Genomic DNA, 20,167 nt, shown 5'->3' with positions numbered 1-20,167 from the left:
GGGACAGCTGCATATTCCTGCATTGCAGGGGGTTGGACTAGATGACCCTCAGGGTCCCTTCCAACTCTATGATTCTAAGAGGGTTTCCATTTTATCTTAGAATAGTCTGTCCTACCGTGGCATTCGAAGCAATGTGTGCTGGTAAGTTTGTTCTTTGAAAAAATCTTTAAAAAATCACATGCAAGAGGGTTTGAATCTCATAACAGAGATACTACGTCTAGAAGAGATGCTACTCAAAGGCTGCCTGTCTGTCTAATAAATTTACTTATCTGGACAGACAGTTGTCCAGGCGGGGGCGGGGGGCTGGGTATACTAGTCCACAGCAAATAGCAATCTGACATTCTGAGATCATGCATGTCCATTTACATACACCTATGCATGCCAGAGAGATATGACAGACATCTGCCACTCCGAGATGCAGATTCTAAGGAGTTGGAGGAAGGGACTCAGTTTATTGGGAAATAAACATTACAAAAAGAGATATTTGAATTCCCCTTAAGAACAAGAAGAGGATTAACAACGGAGGTACCTTTAACAAGGATTATCCCTAACACCCCAAGATGCGAATAGAACACATGCAAATGGCCACTATATATGGCAGGACAGGACAGAAGGTAGACTGGGATATACCAGCAGATCTCGAAGCAACAAAAAGCTTTTGTCCCTTATGAAGAAACACTCTGGCAAGACCCAGGAATGGAATATTTCTTGGCGGATAAAATGAATAACAACGTTAATGACCAAGTTTTGCTTCTCAGCTGAAAGGTCTCCGAAGATGAAACTTCCACGTTAATTGCAAATTGTATCTCATGTTTTTATTTTCCATATCATATAGTATTTTAAATATGTGCATATCTTATCTTTTGCATCATACTGAATTTTAAACAAGGAAATGTTTTAATTAATCTTCAACGTTTCTATTCTTTGTATGCTCTGGGCCTGTGATGGGATAATAAATCACAGAATCATGCAAAGTCAGAAGAGACCACAAGGTCATCCAGTCGTACCCTCTGCAATGCAAGAATCTAGCTAAAGAATCTCTAACAAGATGGCCATCCAACCTCTGCTTGAAAGCCTTCAAAGAAGAGGAGCCTACTACTTTCCAAGGTAAGTCCACCCCACTATCAAATAGCTCTGACTGTCAGAAAGTTCTTCCTGATGTTTAGCTGGAATCTCCTTTCTTGTAACTTGAAGCCACTGGTTTGTGTCCTACCCCCTGTAGCAGTAGAAAACAAGCTGGCTCCATCTCCTATGTGACGGCCGTTCAGATAATTGAATATGGCTATCATGTCTTAGAACATCAGTCTTCTCTCCTCCAGGCTAAACAAACCCAACACCCTCAACCATTAATGACTGACCAATTGACAAAAATCCTGCCCAAACCATCTAAAGACTAATCAGGAGTAGTGGATTCTGTGACCTAGTCATGATTTGTGGGCTAAGCAAATGCCTAGAGGAACCCTGGTCCTTAAAGCTATGTTCTGCACCTGCACACACACAAAGCACACACATCACATAAAAGCACATCAGGCAAAAGCCACTATATGGGACCTGGTTCCAGTTAGTGGACCACAGGGTTCTAGTCAGAAAAACATAAAGGATTCCACAAAACCATATAGTGTCTGGTCTGTGGAAGCTACTCCTCCGACTCCAAAAAAGGGAGGGAGAACGAGACACAGTTTATGGTATTCATTATTGATCTAATTATCTCATTTATAACTCACCTTTCCTGCAAGGAGTTCAAGGTGACATGCATAGTCTTTCTCCTCCCCATTTTATCCTCAGAGCAACCCTGCAAGGTAGGTCCAGCTGACAAGTAGTGACTGGCCCAAGATCACCCAGTAAGCTTCGTGGCCAACTGGTGATTTGAACTCTGGTCTCCAAGGTCCTAGTCCGACACTCCAGCTACCACATCACAACTGGCTCAATATCTCCTCCAAACAGTAAATGAGGAAGATGTGGGTGTGGTTTCAGAAAAGAGAAAAGGGTCCGTGTTTCCCCTTAAATTTGTCAGGAACCACATTAAGTGTTATATGCAAACTCAACCCTGCTGAATTCATAGCCGTGACAGATGGCCTGGGACTGCAGAAAGGAGGCGAAAGGACAGTCTTGCCCTGTCCATTGGCCGAAGGAACAACAACCACTAGCCAGCTGTTTATTAGGCAAGATCGACGAGAGAAGATCAGCTTGACCTGAACCAAATATAAATACATAATAGCTTAGCAGTTCATTGCAGTCTTGAACAGTTGAACCCTGTCCTACATATTTTGCAAGCTTTGTCTTCTTAGTCTGAAGTCAGATACTTATTATTATTATTATTATTAATGCTAAGGAGTTGCTTTGGGGGACAGTAACGTTAACATTTGCTGATATTTTGTGAGCACAGTATTATTTCAAAGTACCCTATGCAAAATGAATTACTGGTTCATTTTGGATTCTGTTCGCTTTTAGCTATGCTTTGTGTACATCTTATGGGCATTGAACTAATGTGACTTCAATCATACGCAGCTGAAGACTGACGGGTTGAAATTCTGCAAGATAAAGGTGGAGAGCTTCAAAGCTCTTTTTGCACTAGGTTTTCCTGGAGCAAAAATATCCTTTCAGCTCTCAGCCTTGTTTGGGGGGACAAGGCCCTCCTTGTCACGTTGGTTCTGGGATGCACTCACGAGATCTCACAGGGCTATCTTGAGATCCCAGGAGATTTCACATTAGCAGGGCCCTCTCAGCACAGTCACTCTGGAAAGTTGAGATGCTCGTATGGAGGAAGGTTGAGTATACAGTCATACCTTGGAAGTCGAACAGAATCTGTTCCGGAAGCCCTTTCGACTTCCAAAACCAAAGCTCAGCTTCCGATTAGCTACAGAAAACTCCTGCAGCCAATCGGAAGCAGCGTCGGACATTCGGCTTCCAAAAATAGTTCGCAAACCGGAACAGTCACGTCTGGGTTTGCGGCATTCGGGAGCCAAAATGTTTGAGAACTAAGCTGTTTGAAAACCAAGGTACAACTGTACACATTTTTGTGCACATATTGAACCCCTGGAACCAAACAACAGCATAAAATACAACTGTACTGTAGTTATAGGGTGGAAATATGGGGTGGTTTTTTAAAAAATATTTTGGTTGTAAATAACCTCTAGTACAGTAATAATTAACAATGAAAATGAACTGAATGGCAAAAAGTATGCAGCCTACAAGTGCTCTCAGCTGCTCTGAGCTCTTGGTTGGAGGGCAAGGAATTTATTTCTAAGTTTTAGGTGTTCTTAGTCCGCTGCTGCCCTGCTTCCATTGCATAATATTACCTGAATTAATTAATTGCCACCTGAGTCTCACTTCCACACCCCCATTGCTGCTGCTATTGCCTCCCTCCACAAATTACAAGTTAGGAACTATGTGTTTAAGTCTTCTTACTGTTCTTCTGTTACAACTGTCTTCACAATGGGGGTTATTCAGAAGGGAGGAGGGAATCCTTGTACATATTATAGAGGTGAAATTTTAGCTGCTTCTGGCAAAAAAAGCATTCTAAAGTTCTCCTAAAAAGAGGGAAATGAAGTCATGTGAATATTTAAATTCAAATATGCAGAACGGGATTCACAGCCCAAAAGGAAGAAATGCATCACCAGAAGATACAGATTTTGCATTAAATCGGTGTGCTGATTTATAAGCATAGAGACAGATTTAGAATTGATTGCTATGATTTAAATAAAAATATGGTGAATCTGACCATGGGGAGTGGAGGAGACTGTGCTACCCCAATGCAGAAAAAAATGCCCCAAGACAAGAAATAACTCTAATACACTTTAACACCCAAAGGCTGTCTGTTGGTTGAAGTTCCCATAGAAAATGAGCCTCTAGGAGAGGACATTATTAACATTAATAGTAGTGATAGTAGTAGTATATTTTATTATCATAATCATGAGCAATCTGTCAGTTTCTAAACCACCATCTCAAAGTGATTTAAACAAGTTAAAAACAGCAAGTGCATTTAGAACAAGACTAAAACCCTAACAGAAAACCTTTCGAATCAACGATATCTTTTGATTGTTTATAGAAAGTGCAGGCAGTTGGCGATTACAGGGATGCTATTCCGTAGGGATGCTATTTGCAAGTGAAGTGCTGGATGTATTAATCATAATAACCCTGTCTTCCGGTGGTTAGGGCAGAAAAATACTGTATTGGGATGAGATGGGTAAAGATTAAATAATACATGAGAGGTTCAGGTCTTTGAATAATCAAAGGAAGGGTGGGGAGCCTGTGGCCCTCCTGAAGTTGTTGCCTTCCAACCTCCATCAGCTCCAGCCAGCACTGAGAGTCACAGGTTGGCCTGATTTAAGGGTCCTAAACAGGAACCAAAAAGCAGAGTATTTAGGAAAACGCAGAGATTGGTTTTCCTGCATGAAGGCTTCCTGAACTGTTTTTGAAGGTTGGTTCCCGTAAACTCAGCCCCAATGCCCCCTGCCCTATAAAAAGCATGATTCAGAATAGCGGTTTGCACATTCCACTAAGGAAGGTAACAAGACAATGAAAATTCAGAACAGCAATGATTAATCGCACATTTATTCAAAATGCAATTGAAACTATTCAGTTTAATTAATTTAACAAAACTGATGAACTTGATCTGGTGATACCAGTTTTTTGAAGTCTGACAGCCACTGAAACCTCCAGCGCCTCCCTGCCTGTTAGTACTCCCTGGGGTGTGGGTATGTGCTATTGCCCACTTGGGGAACCACAGAACTAAAGTGTCCAATCAGCTCAAGGACTACTGTTAGCACAACAAGGCATCTCCCTCTCTATGTCTCATGTTCCCTGCATCTTTATTTTATTTCTTTCTTTATTACATTTATAAACTCCCTTTACCTTCCAAGGAGCTCAGGGTGGTGTAGATGGTTCTCCTCCTCCTCATTTCATCCTCACAACAACCCTATGAGGTAGGTTAGGCCAAGAGATGCTGACTGGCCCAAAGTCACCCAGTGAGCTTCATGGCTGAGTGGGGATTTGAACCCTGCTCTCTCAGGTCACAGTCCCACACCCTAACCATTATGCCACACTGGCTCCAGAGGACTGGAGGAACCCCAGCATAGATTTAGGAGGTGGGGGGGGAGAGAGAGAAGAAGTGGGAAAGTTCTGCTGTGCAAGGAGAAATCTTTGCGCCAACAGAACTACTGACTTAGCACTACCCTGACTTAGCACAAACCCAATTTATGTTTTTACGCAAAAAAAGAACCTAAGAGCAAAGTGCTCACCACTTTTGAAAGACACCATGCAAAATAGCGTTTTTTTCCTCCTCAGGGCTGGACGCCACCTTCTTGGCAAGTAGACCTAGACTTCTACAAAGCTGCTCAACTACATACCAGGGGAGAGGATGTTTTTCATCTTTGTGGGTTTGAATGCCTCAAGCTCTGATGACCCTGTGCATCGGGAAGGCTCACTGCCTGATCTCACACAGAGTTAGGCATCTGGTTTAGGCAATTATTCATAGGGCTGACTTGCAGAGCAGAGCGGAAGACATGACTTTAGCTGTTAGTTGGTGGTCTCCAATTCTGGCGAACTTAGCAACACAACTGGTCACTTTCCTTCAAGATGGCGTTCCCGTATAGTTGTGCCATGCCAATCCTTAAGAAAAGTGATCGCTCAGAGCCTTGGAGCTACAGACCTACCAGTCTTTTAGATGTAGTCTCTAAACTATATAAGATGTAGTCTCTAAACTATATAAGTTAACTAAATAAGTTACAAGAATGGGATAGGAAATAATCTGTGAAAAACAAGCAGGTTTCATGCAGGGCAGGAGTACTGTAGACCAGACTTATCAGCAAATTTGTGAACACACCAACAATCCAAACAAGTTCATTTTTATAGCTACTGTTCATGTTCATCAGCCTTTAATTTAACAGAGAGTGATTATAGCATAAACATTGATAAAATAATACTCTGGTTATTCAGTTACAACATCAAGAGAATTATTTGCCTTATCACGAGCATTTCTTATCAAGCAAGGAATGAAACAAGGCTATATTTTGGCGTAATTTCTAGTAACTATTAACTATTTAAATCCAGGTACAGTGGTACCTGTAGATGAGAACGGGATCCGTTCCGGAGCCCCGTTCACATTTAGAAGCAAACGTAACCCGTGTCCGCGCATCTGCACGGGTCACGTTTCGGTGCTTCTGCCCATGACGTCATTTTGAGCGTCTGCGCATGCGCAAGCGGCGAAACCCGCAAGTAACATACTCCGTTACTTCCGGGTTGCCGCGGAGTACAACTTGAACACGCTCATCCCGAAGCACATTCAACCCGAGGTATGACTGTACGGCTTTCCCCTTCCTACTTTCACCCTTCAATTGGAAATCGTATTTTGTCTGAAATGCTTTGGGCTGATGACCTGGTCTTGCTCTCCTTGAACAGAACAGGCTTTAAAGGAACATTAACCAAATTTGGGCAACTCTGTAAAAGAAGATCAGCTGGCAGTAAACAATAGGAAAACTAAGGCCATTAGACATAGGAAGAAGGCACCTAAGTTCAGGTGGTCATTAGATGGGCATGCCCTTGAACAGATCCACATGATGAGAAACTCTTATGGGTGCAATTAAATTACTGTATGCCAGGTCCATACAAAAGGTGGCTAATTAATCGATACTGCTCTTGAGATCTTTGTGGCTAAAATCATAGCACAAATGTTACGTGGGGCATAAGCTTGGGGAATAGGAGCCAAATCTGAGCTGGAAATTCTGCAGAATAAGTTTATGAAGAAGACACAGGGAGACTTGAGCTTGGTCCTTCATTGATTGCAGATAGAATCTGTTTAGCGTACATCAGATATTGTCATAGACTAAACAGCCTGGAACGCTAAGCTTTGCTGGTTGGAGCATTTGAAATGCTATTTCACTGTTATAATTTTTGTGTTCTTCCATGTAAGAGATCTATTAAATAGTACTCCTATTGCAACCGCCCCCCCCCAGGACCTTAGGATGATGGGTAGGCAATAAACAAAATAAAATAATTAATGAAAATAATAATAAAAAAGTTGTTGAGCTTTTTTCTTTTACGGAAAACCTCAGAATCCAAAATTCCCCCCAGATAAATGGCAGCCCTAAATAAAAGATAGACAAAGGATTTGTAATCTCCCCATGCAGAAATATCTTAGTCCCCATGTTCTCAGGAACTGGATTTTGGATCATGATGTTGATCAAGACAAAGCATCTGTGGTTGATGCTTTTCCCCCCCATCTGGTACACCTAAAATCAAGATCAATCATTCAAGGCTCCATTATTTCTATTCCCAGCTCCTCGGAGCTTTTACAAAACCTAGGTTTCGGCAGATGCCCTCAGCATATTTGGACAGGAGACACCTTGGAATCTCAGTTGCAGAATGGATATGGATATTCAGTTGTAATCAGATCTAAAATATTATGCATATCTCCATGCATATCTGCTTTTCTTTTATTGATTTGATAATTGCAACGAAGTGTAGACATAACAAAGAATCAAAAATTTAAGCCATTAAGTGCCGCAGCATGGAAGGACAAAAGTACAAAGCTATAGTACAGGTCCAAAGAAATAATAAAGTATTAACTTATACAAATATTCCTTTTACAAATAATAAAGATTTATAAAAATAAAAGTATTATGCACCTATGGATAATAATATTATTCTCATTATTGAGAATAAAGATTATATATAGTCTTTAGGAATAAAATTTGCGTAAGAAATAAAATTTGATGTTCTGCCCTTTCCATTTGGAGCCCAAAGAGAGATATTTATCCCCTATTCTTCAGCTGTATTCAGAATGTCTAGCTGATAAACACATTACACATTCGGTAGCTAAACTTGCACTGTCAAGAATTATCATGTATTATAAATCTTAACACAATGTTTTGTCACCCTTGCTGGATGGCACAAATGGCTACTAATGGTTGTCCTGTGACTTTCTGCAACATGCATTTCCTTTAATTCATGCATTGCTTTAGAAACTATATAATTTTTGTACTGGAAATGCCTTTGGCTGTGTTCAATAAAGCTGACTGTCAGCGCAGCAGCAGCAGTAGCAGTAGCAGCTGGTGGCTCCCTTGCTCAAAGGGAGGAAAAGGCACTCTGCATATGTTCAGGTAAACTCTTTTAATATTCCCACTGGCTAGAATATTGGACACAATTTGCTGACTGGGACAAATAAATAAATTCTGGTCCAAGCTGGGCAGCAATCATATTTCTCATTTCATAGAGTCACAGAATTGAAGAGTTGGGAGGCCCCCAAAGGATTATCCAGTCGAACCCCCTCTGCAATGCAAACTTTTCTGCAAAGACAAAATTTAGAATACATCAACCAACAATCAGAAAGGGGGGGTCCTTTCCTGCTGCTCTTCAATCTCTATTCAGAGGTATTATACAACTAATTTCAAATCATGCATGCAAACCAAAGCTTAAAACAGAGAAGCAGCGCAGAATTCATCCAGCAAAACCCCATCAATGGTCTACCTGCAATCTGAAAAACGCACAGAACTTTTGTTGATATTTGGGACAACTCACATGTCGTATCGTGAAGTGTAGAAGGTAACAGAGTCACTCCTGGATGGGAGAACACGTTTCTTCAGTGAAACAAAGCAGCCGGTAAGCCTAGGCTTACATTTCCAATCTTTGGAGGCACCAGATTTGGAAAAAAAACGCTCCATCATCAATGCTTGAGCCAAAAGCACAGCAAGAATCCTATAGACTCAAGAACACCAGACTCTTCCCTCAGCAAGTGAGGCAAGTGTGGAACCAATGTGGAAGGAAAACGCCTATGTGTCCATACAACAAGAGAGAGACAGACAGACAGAGAGAGATATCTCAGTGCCTCTCCAAGAACACATACCAAGGGGGATGTACACGGTCAAGGCAACAACTGACATCAGGCATGCGCCTTCCCTGTACTCCTTTTGGCGAAGGCTAGAAGCATTTTTGTTTAGGCAAGCCTATCTAGATATGTGGAATGCTGAAATGCAATTTAGTTATATTTCAGCTCAATCGTCAATTTTAACTGTATTTTGAATTATTATTTTTGTAAACAAACAAACAAACAGATGCTTGCAACTTTGTCCCATGTCCATTCTTTTAATGCTTTGTTCTCCTGTAGAATGCTTAGAGATTCTATTTGCTGTCAAGAAGGCAAGAGCCAGCGTGGGGATGAGGACCTGGAAGAGACCAGGACTCAAATCTCACCCACCTACCCACTTGGCCACGAATCTCATTAAATGAGGGGCAGAGCCATGCACACCACACCTTGAGCTCTTTAAGAGGAAAAGGTAGGATGGAAATGCAATGAATAAATGACTGAACTGATTGTTTTATTTTAAACCCTACTCAGCATATCTGGAAAATAAGTTTTGTGTGCTTCTTACATTGATCATAACAATAAAGATTTGAAGACAGAAAGGATAGTTTATTTATATATCACATTTAGATCCCTTCTTTTTTCCTCCAAGGAGCGAAAGGTAGCACACATGGTTTATCCCCCCTCCTCATTTAACGCCCACTACAATCTTTTGAGGTAGGTTAGGCTATAAGAGGCAGTGACCGGGGCTCCATGGCCAAGTGCGGATTTGAACTCTGGCCTCCCAGGTCCTAGTCCAAAACTTTAACCACTACGCCACACTGGCTCTTAAAGGTTTGAAGGTTGGGCCAGATGGAGCTCTCTTCCAGGTCCTGGAATCCCACCGAACTGGCAAATGGATCTTACTTGAACACTAGCAATGGGAGAGCATCCTCCACCAACCCTGAGGCAGCAGGCCAAACTGCAGTGGCGGGACAAAGGGAGGCTAAGTGGCAACAGAGGGGAGTTGCTAGAGGCTCTGGAGCAATAACTGTGAGCTGCAGCTGCCCCTGAGAATCTGCCTCACACTGTCTAATGAGAGGGTTGGGCTTGCTGAACACACCACCAGGTTCTAATTCAGACTATATTCAACGAAACCCTTGCTCAACCATGCAGTACACCACAAGAGCAGCCACAGAGAGCTGACAGCATCCTGCTGCAGAGTGTGGTTTCTGTTCGTGGAGAGCAAAAGGGAAAGGCATGGAAGAGGGTACCCTGGAACATTTACCAGAATCCTCTGCAATGGGCAAGCATTCTGTAGTGAATAAATTGATGTGGCACTTGTGCCCTGGGGGAAGTAAGTTTGAAAGCCACAGACATCCACAGCAGGAGCCATAGCTAACTGAGTACAGCGTCTGCTCTGCATGCAAAGGTGCCAATTCAATTCTCAATGGGATCCCTAGGTATCTTATGCCCAACACCCAGGAGAACCGCTGCCACTCAGTGTAGACCATACTGAGATAGACAGAGCAACAGCTCTGACTATCACAGCTTTCTACAGTCTATTATTTTAGTTATCTGCTTAACTTACAAATATAACTGCTCTTTGTTATCAAATTCCAGGATGGTTTACAAAGAAAAAACCCACTGAAACAGTAGTAAGCAAAAATCACAAATACTGTACAACATTCCCATAGTAACCTCCCTGCAACAATGCCAAACAGAAAACATGTCACTCAAGAGGCTGGTAAAAAGATGAGCAAGTGTTTGTTTATATATATCAGTCTCTAACAAACTCTAAAACATACTCCAGCAGGGAGCCGGAGTAACAAATGTGCTACACCAGCAAAATATCTTTCTCTGGTTGCCACAAGATCTACACTGGTAGTCAATAGGAGCAACCAAGAAGGAATGATGCACAGATCTAAGTGAATGGGAAGCTTGACTGAGCTGACTGCTGCTAACCTGAGTGATGACCCAGTAACTGCTATGTAAAACCACCAGTGGGAGAATTACCACTCTAGTAACCTCTATCCTGGAAGGGTCAGGCCTCTCACATCCCTTTCTGCCTACAGCACTTTTCAGTGGCAGGTGCAGCTATCAGGAAGTCCTCTTGTTCCTCCAGCTGTTTTTAAGGAAAGCCAGTTTCACATTAGGACGGCTACTGGCCACCATGATGGCCATGTTTTGCCTCCAGTGTCAGAGACAGAAATGCTTCTGAATACTAGTTCCTGGAAACCACAGTAAGGAAAAGGGCTCTTGAGCATCTGGTTGGCCACTGTGAGAAAAGAATGCTGGACTAGATGGGCCATTGGCCTGCATCCTGCAGGCTCCTTATTTTCTCTTGATTCCCATTAGCGAAGTACAAAACCGAGACATCACCTGAAAATACCACAAGTTCCCAAGGATGGTTTGTGCAGACAGGTAAGGAAAAAGCTGAGAAGAAATTCTCAAAAGCGCCAGCAAAATACAGTAAGCCCACAACTTATGTGCATTTAACTTGTGTGCAATCAGCAGTTATGTGTGTTGCAAGAAAAATTAAAAGGGGGTTGACAGGGTGCAGGGTTCCAGGAAAAATGACTTTGGCAATCTGGCGTGCCACTGAACCCAATGTGTCTTGACTATAAGCGATTTTAGCTTTGGGCGTTGTCCTTGGAACGTAAGCCCTGTGTATGTTGCGGGGTTACTGTAGCTCATTCTGGGCCCTTTGAGGACCTTGGGCTGATTTGCTCCCTTTCTTTGGTTTCGTGCATGAAAGGCAGGCTGCTTACCTGAAAGATCCATATTCAGGAGGATGCTGGTACCTCATCAGTGGCCCGTCAGCTCGGCCTTGCTGACCCAGGCGGTGGTCGCTGTAGAAATGCCCGGGGTCCATCTGCTTACAGCTCATCGGAGGGGTGGGCATGTTTTTGTAGGGGTACTCGGGAGGAGGCCCCCTGTGCTCCATCCCTTTCATATTTGGCTGGGGAGGGGCTGTCACAGAGTTCTTGTAGAAGTCGTTGGTCTGCTGGGAAGAGAGCGGGGAGAGCGGGGCGCTTGTGACGGGTGCGTGGGCCTTCACACCACTGGTGGCCAGAGACAGCTGCATCAGCCTCTCGCTCAGGGAGCGGACGTGCCCTTGCTTTAGGTCCTTGAGTCCTTCGTCCTGGTGGACCTTCCCAGGGCTCACACGCTGGACTGTCGGGCGCCCCTCAGTCCTCATCTTCTGGTTGGAGACCCCCGTCACATAAAATGCCGCCCCAACGCTGGCGTGCTGTTGGCCCCTGAAGTACTGGGACTGGACTTTCGCTTCCTCATAGGTTGGGAGGTCTTCGCTGTTCTGGAGCCTTGGGGAGAGCTGCTTCTCCATGACACTGTTGTCCATTTGTATTTCCTGGCCCTGGGGCTCCTGGCGGGCAACATGGGCTCCGGCCTGGTGGTCCTGAGGGCTCAGCCCTTCGCTTGGAGCCCCTGGGCTCCCGTTGCTGGCGAAAGTGGGTGCGTTGCCCGTAGCTTGGTGGTGCAAAGCGAGGAGGTTGCGGCTGTCGTTTGGGTTCCCATATCGCAGCTGCTCCTGCAGCAGGCGCTGTAAAACTGTCGTGGCCGTTTGCTCGTCTGAATTCCTCATCTCAACTGCGAGGCCTCGGGGGTGGAATGCAAAAGGGGGCGCGCAGGCTGCCCGTGACCTGGAAAGGAGGGAAAGAAAAAGAGGGGATTGTTGGCCTACATGTTGAGTGAGAAAGGTGGAAGTTCGGAGGGAGAAGGCAGAAAACCCCATACCTTTCCTTATTCTGCAAGTGGGGCTTAACAAAAAGATTGCCATTAGCACCTTGGGAACAGTTTGTCTATGAGACTGCCTTACCCTGACTGCTTCAATCTGTGGCATTAGCACTATTACGGGCGCTGCCTGTTCCACATTTGCAAGAAATCAATCTTTTAATGTTGCTGGACCTATAGTCTGGAACTCCCTGCTTATTGACATCAGGCAAGGCACTTTCAATGCACTCTTTCCAGTGCCTGCTAAAAACATTTTTGTTTAGACCTACCTGCGCAGACATGTAGAATGCTGTCCAAGTTTGGATATCGCAACAAGCTAGTCCACTGGTTCCCTAACAGTTTTGGCCCATCAGCCCCTTGGTTCCAATAAGCTGGTGCCCATTCCCCACCAACCTTACCTTATAAAGAATGTTATTTAGAATAGCGGTTTTCATGATCCACTAAGGAATATAATAAGATAATAAAATTTGGAACAGTATCAGTTACTTGCACATTTATTCAAAATCCAACAAAAACTGTTCCGTTTAATTGATCCAACCAGACCAGGGGTAGGCAACCTAAGGCCTGGGGGCCAGATGCGGCCCAATCGCCTTCTCAATCCGGCCCATGGATGGTCCGGGAATCAGCGTGTTTTTACATGAGTAGAATGTGTCCTTTTATTTAAAATGCTTCTCTGGGTTATTTGTGGGGCATAGGAATTCATTCATTTATTTATTTTTTCAAAATATAGTCCGGCCCACCACAAGGTCTGAGGGACGGTGGACCGGCCCACGACTGAAAAAGGTTGCTGACCCCTGAACCAAACTGATGAACTTGATCCAGTGACAGCAGCTTTTCAAAGTCTGAGCGTCATTTACACCCTCAGCGCCTCCTGCTGTCCCCTTGCCTCTTAGAACCCCCTTACATAATCCCACCTCTACCAGGTAGTGCTACTGCCCCTTTGGGAACCACTGAACTAGACTCTGACTTGTTTCCTGGCAGCAGCAGGAGTAGAGAAGGAGCACAGAAATGATTGTTAAATGTAAACAAGGTGGAGAGCTTAACACTTTGTTTTGCACTGGGTAACCCATGAGGAACCAGAGTGAAAACGGATTCTAAGCTCTCCGCCTTGCTTGCTGGGCAAGACTTAATTTGTACACAGGCTCTGGGAGAACAGGGAATTCTCTCTTTCTAACCCTCATTCACTAGTTGTGGGGCAGTTCCAAAGGCTTGCCTATATGCAATTTCTGGGATCGTATGCTAGAAACAATTAGAAATGTCATCAATCAATCAATACCAAAAAAATGTTATATGGTTGTATAAAACAATACAAATAAACCAATCTAATTTAACAGCTTAAAACTAAGCAGGAGAGGGAATAATGCCTAACACAGTAAAAATATATTTTTTAAAGTAATATACCAATCATCCACACTCTCCAGAGGATGCAATTATTTCTAAGAGTTTGTATCCAAGATTAAATCTTCAAAGATCCAGAGGTCATGGCCACTAAAAAGTCCCCAGTTTCTAGCTGTTTCCTGCAACTCAGGAGCACCCCCTTGCAACCAAATTGAGATTTCCTGCTGAGAGATTTGGGACTCTCCTCTGGTTGGGTAGAAGAGCCGAAGACAGCCTTTCAGCCCACTCTCCAGAAAGCCTTTTGATGTGCTGAAGAGGAAAACTTTCAATTGTTGTACGATTTGCATAAGCAAGCAAACAAACAAACAAGCTGCTTGCACGCAGTAAAATGGACTACTTCTCTCTTGGGCCAGGAGCAGGAGGTGAGATCTGGCTGATTTTCACCCCTTAAATCACTAACTTTGCAGGTAGCAACTGATGGTATCTTCTGGGGAATTTCAGATAGTCTCTCAGTGTGAGACCCATTGAGGTTTGCAAGTTTTACTTGTGGACCTCTTGCTGTGCTGGCTGGTTATTTAAGGGGTTTCTAATTGGTTCTGGTTTTGCTTCTCAAAACGGCTCTAGCAGCAAAGCAGTGCCTCTCTTCTCTTGCTTTGGCTTTCATTTCTTCTAATAATAATATTTTTGCTGGCTTCCCTGCAGAATAACGGTTTTCCCCCTTTATTTGGGTTCTGCTGCATCTCTCTTTTCCCCCCCTAGGAATGCAGGGCTGGGGAGAGCAGACTGAAAATTATGACAAAAAAGGAAGATTTCCTTTGGGTTTCCTTTCCTGATCCAATAGTCACCTTTGACTGGACTTAACTGTCCAGGAGTCATTTACCTTTACGCTTTCTGTGTACCTACCCATTCTGAAATTTTATTTTGTGTATCTGATGGTGTGTTTGGTATGGAGCAGGGAGTGAAAGTAGGGTAAATATTCTTATATCTTGAAATAGATAAGAAAACCATTCTGGTTTAATTCATCGTTCCGGTCCTATCCATCTGTGATAGTGAGTTAAATTTACTGGATGCATGTTGTCTGCTTTTTGAACCTAGGTTTGCAGCATGAGACACAGCATCTTTCTAGTCCTTTCTGGAGATCACAGAATCATAGAGTTGGAAGGGACCCTGAGGATCATCCATAGCTGTCAACGTATCCCCTTTTTAAAGGGAAATTCCCTTATTCCAAATAGGATTTCCCTTAAAAAAAGGGGAAAGTTGACAGCTATGGGATCATCTAGCCCAGCAAAGTTTGCTGATGACACTAAGTTGTACAGGGTTGTTGTTGTTGTTGAACTAAAAGAGGCTATGAGGCGACCAAAAGGATCTCTCCAAACGGGGTGAATGAGAATTAAAATCACTAAACTGGTTCAATGTTAACAAGTGTAAAGTGATGCCTGCTGATTCTAACATTACATATGTTACTGAGGTCTGAGCTGGTGGTGACTGACCAAGAATGGCATCTTATGGTCATAGTGGATGGATCAATTAAGATGTTGATCCAGTTGTGGCAGCGGTAAAAAAAAGGGGGGGGGGAATTAAAGTTTAGGGATCATTTTGAAAAGGATTGAAAACGGAACTGGCAATATCATAACCGCTCTATGGAGCAACTGCTCTAGAAATACTGTTTATAATTCTGGTCACCACATCTCTTAAAGGATATCATAATGCTGGAAAAATTTAGAAAAGGGCATAAAACCTCAATCCTGTTGTTGTTACTCTTGAATATCACATTTCCAGAAGGCATGGATTGAAATGTTCATCTTCTCTCCCCTCCCCTCCCAAGGCATACAAAGGAGAAATTTATAAGATGGTAGCTGAATGGGAATGAGATGCAAAAAATACGGCCAGTGATAATTACAGCTTAATTGTATGTTCAATAAGCGGTGATATCAAACATGGGAGAAGTGGGGGGTTTTGGGTTGCGGAGAACGATACAGCTCCTTGCCAAGGGTGCAAACAACCCTCGACATGCCTCTGTCACTGAGTTCAACTGCGACTTAGCTGTCCAAAACTATGTGTAGGTTTATCACATTATCCAGCTTCTCCAGCAAAGTATCCTTGGATCTTTCATATATACAGGGATAATTGAGAGATCTCATGGATTGACCTCCATAGAAATTTTATCAAACAGGACCGTGCCACCATCATCAGAAGAAAGCCAAAACACTGCTGGGATATTTTAGGAAAGATTTCAAAACAATATTGTGAAAAATGAATAGGTTGAATGTGTGATTCTGCTCCTGAAAATATTTTAAGAACCAACTCCTGGATCTGTTGCTAGGGGGAGTATTAGAAAACAAATTGCAGTCCATTTAGCAAATAAATTAGTATTACACACTACTGTAATGATAATAGTGCTACCTTCTTATAATCGGTTTATGGATTTAGCACAAGAAATACATAAAATATCATTGTCATATCAAGTAGTGTTTCTTACTAATCTAGAACAATATGTTACACCCACACCAGTATTTATAAATATTAATTATTCAAATGACTTGTGGTCGGCACCTAAGGCTGAATCCCATTTATGTTTGTCCAATTAACAATTGCTATGAAAAATGTGATATTAAAAATGTGTCACTGCAATAAAGCTTTGCGATACATAAAAAAGAATGCCAAGACACTGCATTTTAAAAGCTCACTCTGAAACCCGGTAAGGAAGGGCAGTGAAGAGCTCCTGGCTCACCCCTGCTCCTTCTGCCTGCGGTCAAACCTATCTTACTGCGGTTGGCAAACTAAGATACAAGCATTTTCCAACAGAGATTTATACAGCCACATGAAAGCTGCCCACAGTTATCTTCTTGCTTGGAAAAGATTGTGGAGGCCTTTGATGTACCTTAGAAAACAAACTTAAATTGGCGACTCCAGCCTTGGCTCTTGCAGCATGAAGTGGGAGTTCTGGTATGAGAGATGACGATAGTCCTTCTTTTCTTCCTTAGTCAAGAGTGGCAGCGTATTTTTGGGTCCCTTGAAATTTGGGTTAGCTTGGCAGTTCCTTGACACTTTAGAAAATTCTGAAAAACAAGAAATGGTGGAAACTGATTAAATAAGGCAGTATTAGAAAATAGCTACTAACTTAACTCTGGAGGCATGGTGAGATAGGCTATGCAACACAGCCCTTATACAGAAATGAATGAAGCATCTTAGCGTGCTCAGGAACACAAAGGCCAACGGTGATTTTGAAACTGTATGGCCCCTGACCCATGTATATTCAGTGTGCTGGAAAGTGCAGTGCTGCCCCCCACCCACAGCTGCCCACAGCTTCCTCTGGGCAAATCTGTTAAGACAGAGAGTAGAACTGTAGAGTTGCAAGGGACCTTGAGGATCATCTAGTCCAACCCCCTGCAATGCAGGTATATGAAGTTGTCCCATAGGGGATCAAATATGAAACCTTGGCATTATCATCACTCTAGACAACAGAGACATTTAACTGATGTGATCCACTCTAAACTATTTAAAAAATTAATGTTTGGCTGCATTTCTTAAATGGTATACGCATGGAATGCTTATTGGGGCTTAGGGATAACATGTTTATGTTTGTTATGTGTCCTTTTAGAAACTGAAAAATAAAGTTAAGAATTGTTGGGGTTTTTTTAAGGAAACATTCCTACTTTCATCTGCGGCATTTGATAACACTGCATCCAGTTTTGACATGCTTGATTAAAATGATGCATTAAAAAGATATTACTTTAAGCAAAAGGAAGTGCAGTAAACAGCACCTATTTCTAGGTAAAGAAGCACATTTTCTTCTTAAGTTTCGACCCTAAGCGAAATAAAACTGAGCAGATCAGAATCAGTTAAAATTACAATCTAAGTAAGTTGAATGCTGCCAATGTCAGTGCTGACACAAATACAAACGCTTCAGGTTGCGTTTCTTCATGTTACGGACCGCTGAAACCTGGAAGTACCGGAATGGGTTACTTCCAGATTTCGGTGGTCGCACATGCGCAAAAGAGCTAAACTGCGCTTTGCACATGCGCAGAAGTGCCAAATCGCAACCCGCGTGTGCGCAGACACAGGTTGCGAACACTGCGGGTTGCGAACGTGCATCCTGCAGGGATCACGTTTGCAACCTGAGTGTCCACTTTAAGGCACAAGAGCCTTTCCGGACCCCCCCCCCCCCGTGGCCCATAGCACCCCAGACCTGTAGGGCAAGGGGGCTGGTCTCCCAATGATAACTACATTAGCCTCTCTCCATTGCACTTAAATTATTAGCAGTCCAGCAGAAAGAACAGAGTCTCACCAGTGACTCGGGTCCTGCTAGAGAGGATCCCACAAGGCATCTTGTTGGCCATGTGAGAAGAGGATGCAGGACTAGATGGGCCACCGGGTATTCAGCAGGGGCTCTTCTTACATAATTACGGAAGCCACCAGAGAGTGCTCTTATCCTCAGATCCTGATTGTGGACTTCACATTGGGGCATTTGGTTGGCCACTGTGAGAAAAGGTCGCTGGGCTAGATGGGCTATTTATTGGTCTGATCCCACAGGCTCTCCCTCTGTTCTTATGTATTTGTCACTTGCAACCAAAAATGAAAGCTATGGGAACAGGCAGCCGAGCCTTGTGCGACAGAGGTTGTTTTGGCTGGCAGGAGTGTGTGCATGTGTGTATGCAAGCATGTGATAACAGCAGCTGTTTCTGCAACGTGAAAGGATTTTGGAGCATGTTGTTTGTATGCATTTGGTCTTTGGAGGAAGAGCTGGTATTCGGGGGGGGGGGGGGTGAGTAGAGGAGATGTGCTTTAATTCACCAATCCTCCTAACACCCTACTCTTCTGCCAAAATTGATCAAGGATTTATTACAAAACTCTGTGTGTGTGTGTGTGTGGTGGGGTGGGTGGGTGGGTGTAATTTGGTTCCATAACCCATTTGAGTTGGACACCCCTTCTCTACATTCTAGCAAATTGTGAGGAACAAAATCAGTAACTAAAGGACATAGGTTGAATGACAATATGCCATTGTTTTATTTCTTATTCAAATATTGAGGGAGACAGTCACTCAGCACCACCAGTATATGCAAATGCCTGGCTCATTTAAGACTTTACAGAAACTGTTCTGAATAATGATGGAACTCTGAACTATAGATATATTATAAAGCAAGATGAGTTGGCAGAGGAACTGAGGGAGGGTGCCAAATAGCATCTTGGAATGTTTTTTAAAAGCAGATATAAAAAGTAGATATTGCAATAACAATTATTATTTCACCCAAGTTCAAGTCTTTATTTGTGATTAAACACACAGAGAATCTCTATTGAGCCACTGACTGTATGGATTCTGTGGCTAAACCCAAGAAGATAATCAAATTTAAATTGGTTAAATAAGAAGCGAAATGACAGAAGTTTATGAAATTATGCATGCCATGAGAAATTCGGTAACGAGACAAATTCATGGAGGAGAGGGCTGTGGGTGGCTACTAGCCATGATGGCTCTGCTCTGCCTCCACAGCTGGAGGCAGTAATGCTTCTGAATACCAGTTGCTGGAGACCACAGGAGGGGAGAGGGCTCTTGCACTCAAATCTTGCTTGTGGGCTTCCCATTGGGGCATTTGGTTGGCCACTGTGAGAGAAGGATGCTGTAGATGGGAACTGCCTTGAACCCGAAGGTTCTTCTTATTTTCCTAAAACAAATCTCCTTCTGCTAGATTCAGAAGGATGTACCAGTGTTTGGCACTCTGCTGCCCCCCCCCCACGATGTTTTGGACTGCAGTTACCATCAGCCGCAGCCAGCACAACTGCCGGGAAAAGGCTTCCTAAAGACATCTGCCAGCAAACATTCCAGCAAAGGTAAATCCAAGTCTTAGAACAACAGAAAAGCAGAACCTTTCTGGCATGTTTTACAAAGAGCTTACTAAAACCATTCTTACTTCAGCTGTCCATTTAAAAAAAAAAAAAAAAAATGCCCAAAACCACTCACAACACAAACATAGTTAAAATAACAAGCAGTGAAGGGAAATACAAGGGAAAAAGGGGGCGGGGGACAGATTCAGACTGAAATACAAAGACTAAAACCTTAACAGAGCAGCTGGTCAAATATCTGCTGTAAAAGAAAAGTCCTCCTCTTGCAACAGAGACCACAAGAAAGGAGGGCCAGGCAGGACCCACTAGGAGAGTGGTGGCGAACCTATGACCCGCATGCCAGAGAGGGCACTCAGAGCCCTCTCAGTGGGCACGCGCGCAGTTGCCCCAGCAGGGCCGAACCAGCCCTCCCTCACTCAGCACTGGGGCCGCCAGAGCTGGAGGAGGGGGTCGTTG

The 20,167-nt window shown here is 43.4% G+C and overlaps 1 protein-coding gene across 4 annotated transcripts in view; it reads right to left on the bottom strand.

Annotated features, from left to right (window-relative positions):
• Window positions 1-20,167, bottom strand: part of AMOT (angiomotin) — a 63,669-nt gene that overhangs the window by 23,328 nt on the left and 20,174 nt on the right. For all 4 annotated transcript variants that reach the window (XM_079961257.1, XM_079961256.1, XM_079961258.1 and 1 more), the window contains 2 exons: window positions 16,755-16,932; window positions 11,551-12,444 (listed from right to left, as the gene is read on the bottom strand). In XM_079961257.1, coding sequence (XP_079817383.1) covers window positions 11,551-12,386 — 836 coding nt within the window. In that variant the 5' untranslated portion in view covers window positions 12,387-12,444; window positions 16,755-16,932. The remainder of the gene's footprint in view (window positions 1-11,550; window positions 12,445-16,754; window positions 16,933-20,167) is intronic.

The sequence above is a fragment of the Podarcis cretensis genome (genome assembly GCF_951804945.1).
Source record: "Podarcis cretensis genome assembly, chromosome: Z".
Lineage (NCBI taxonomy): Eukaryota > Metazoa > Chordata > Lepidosauria > Squamata > Lacertidae > Podarcis > Podarcis cretensis.
The sequence above is the reverse complement of the archived record's forward strand: the minus strand, read 5'-3'. Positions and strand labels throughout refer to the sequence as shown.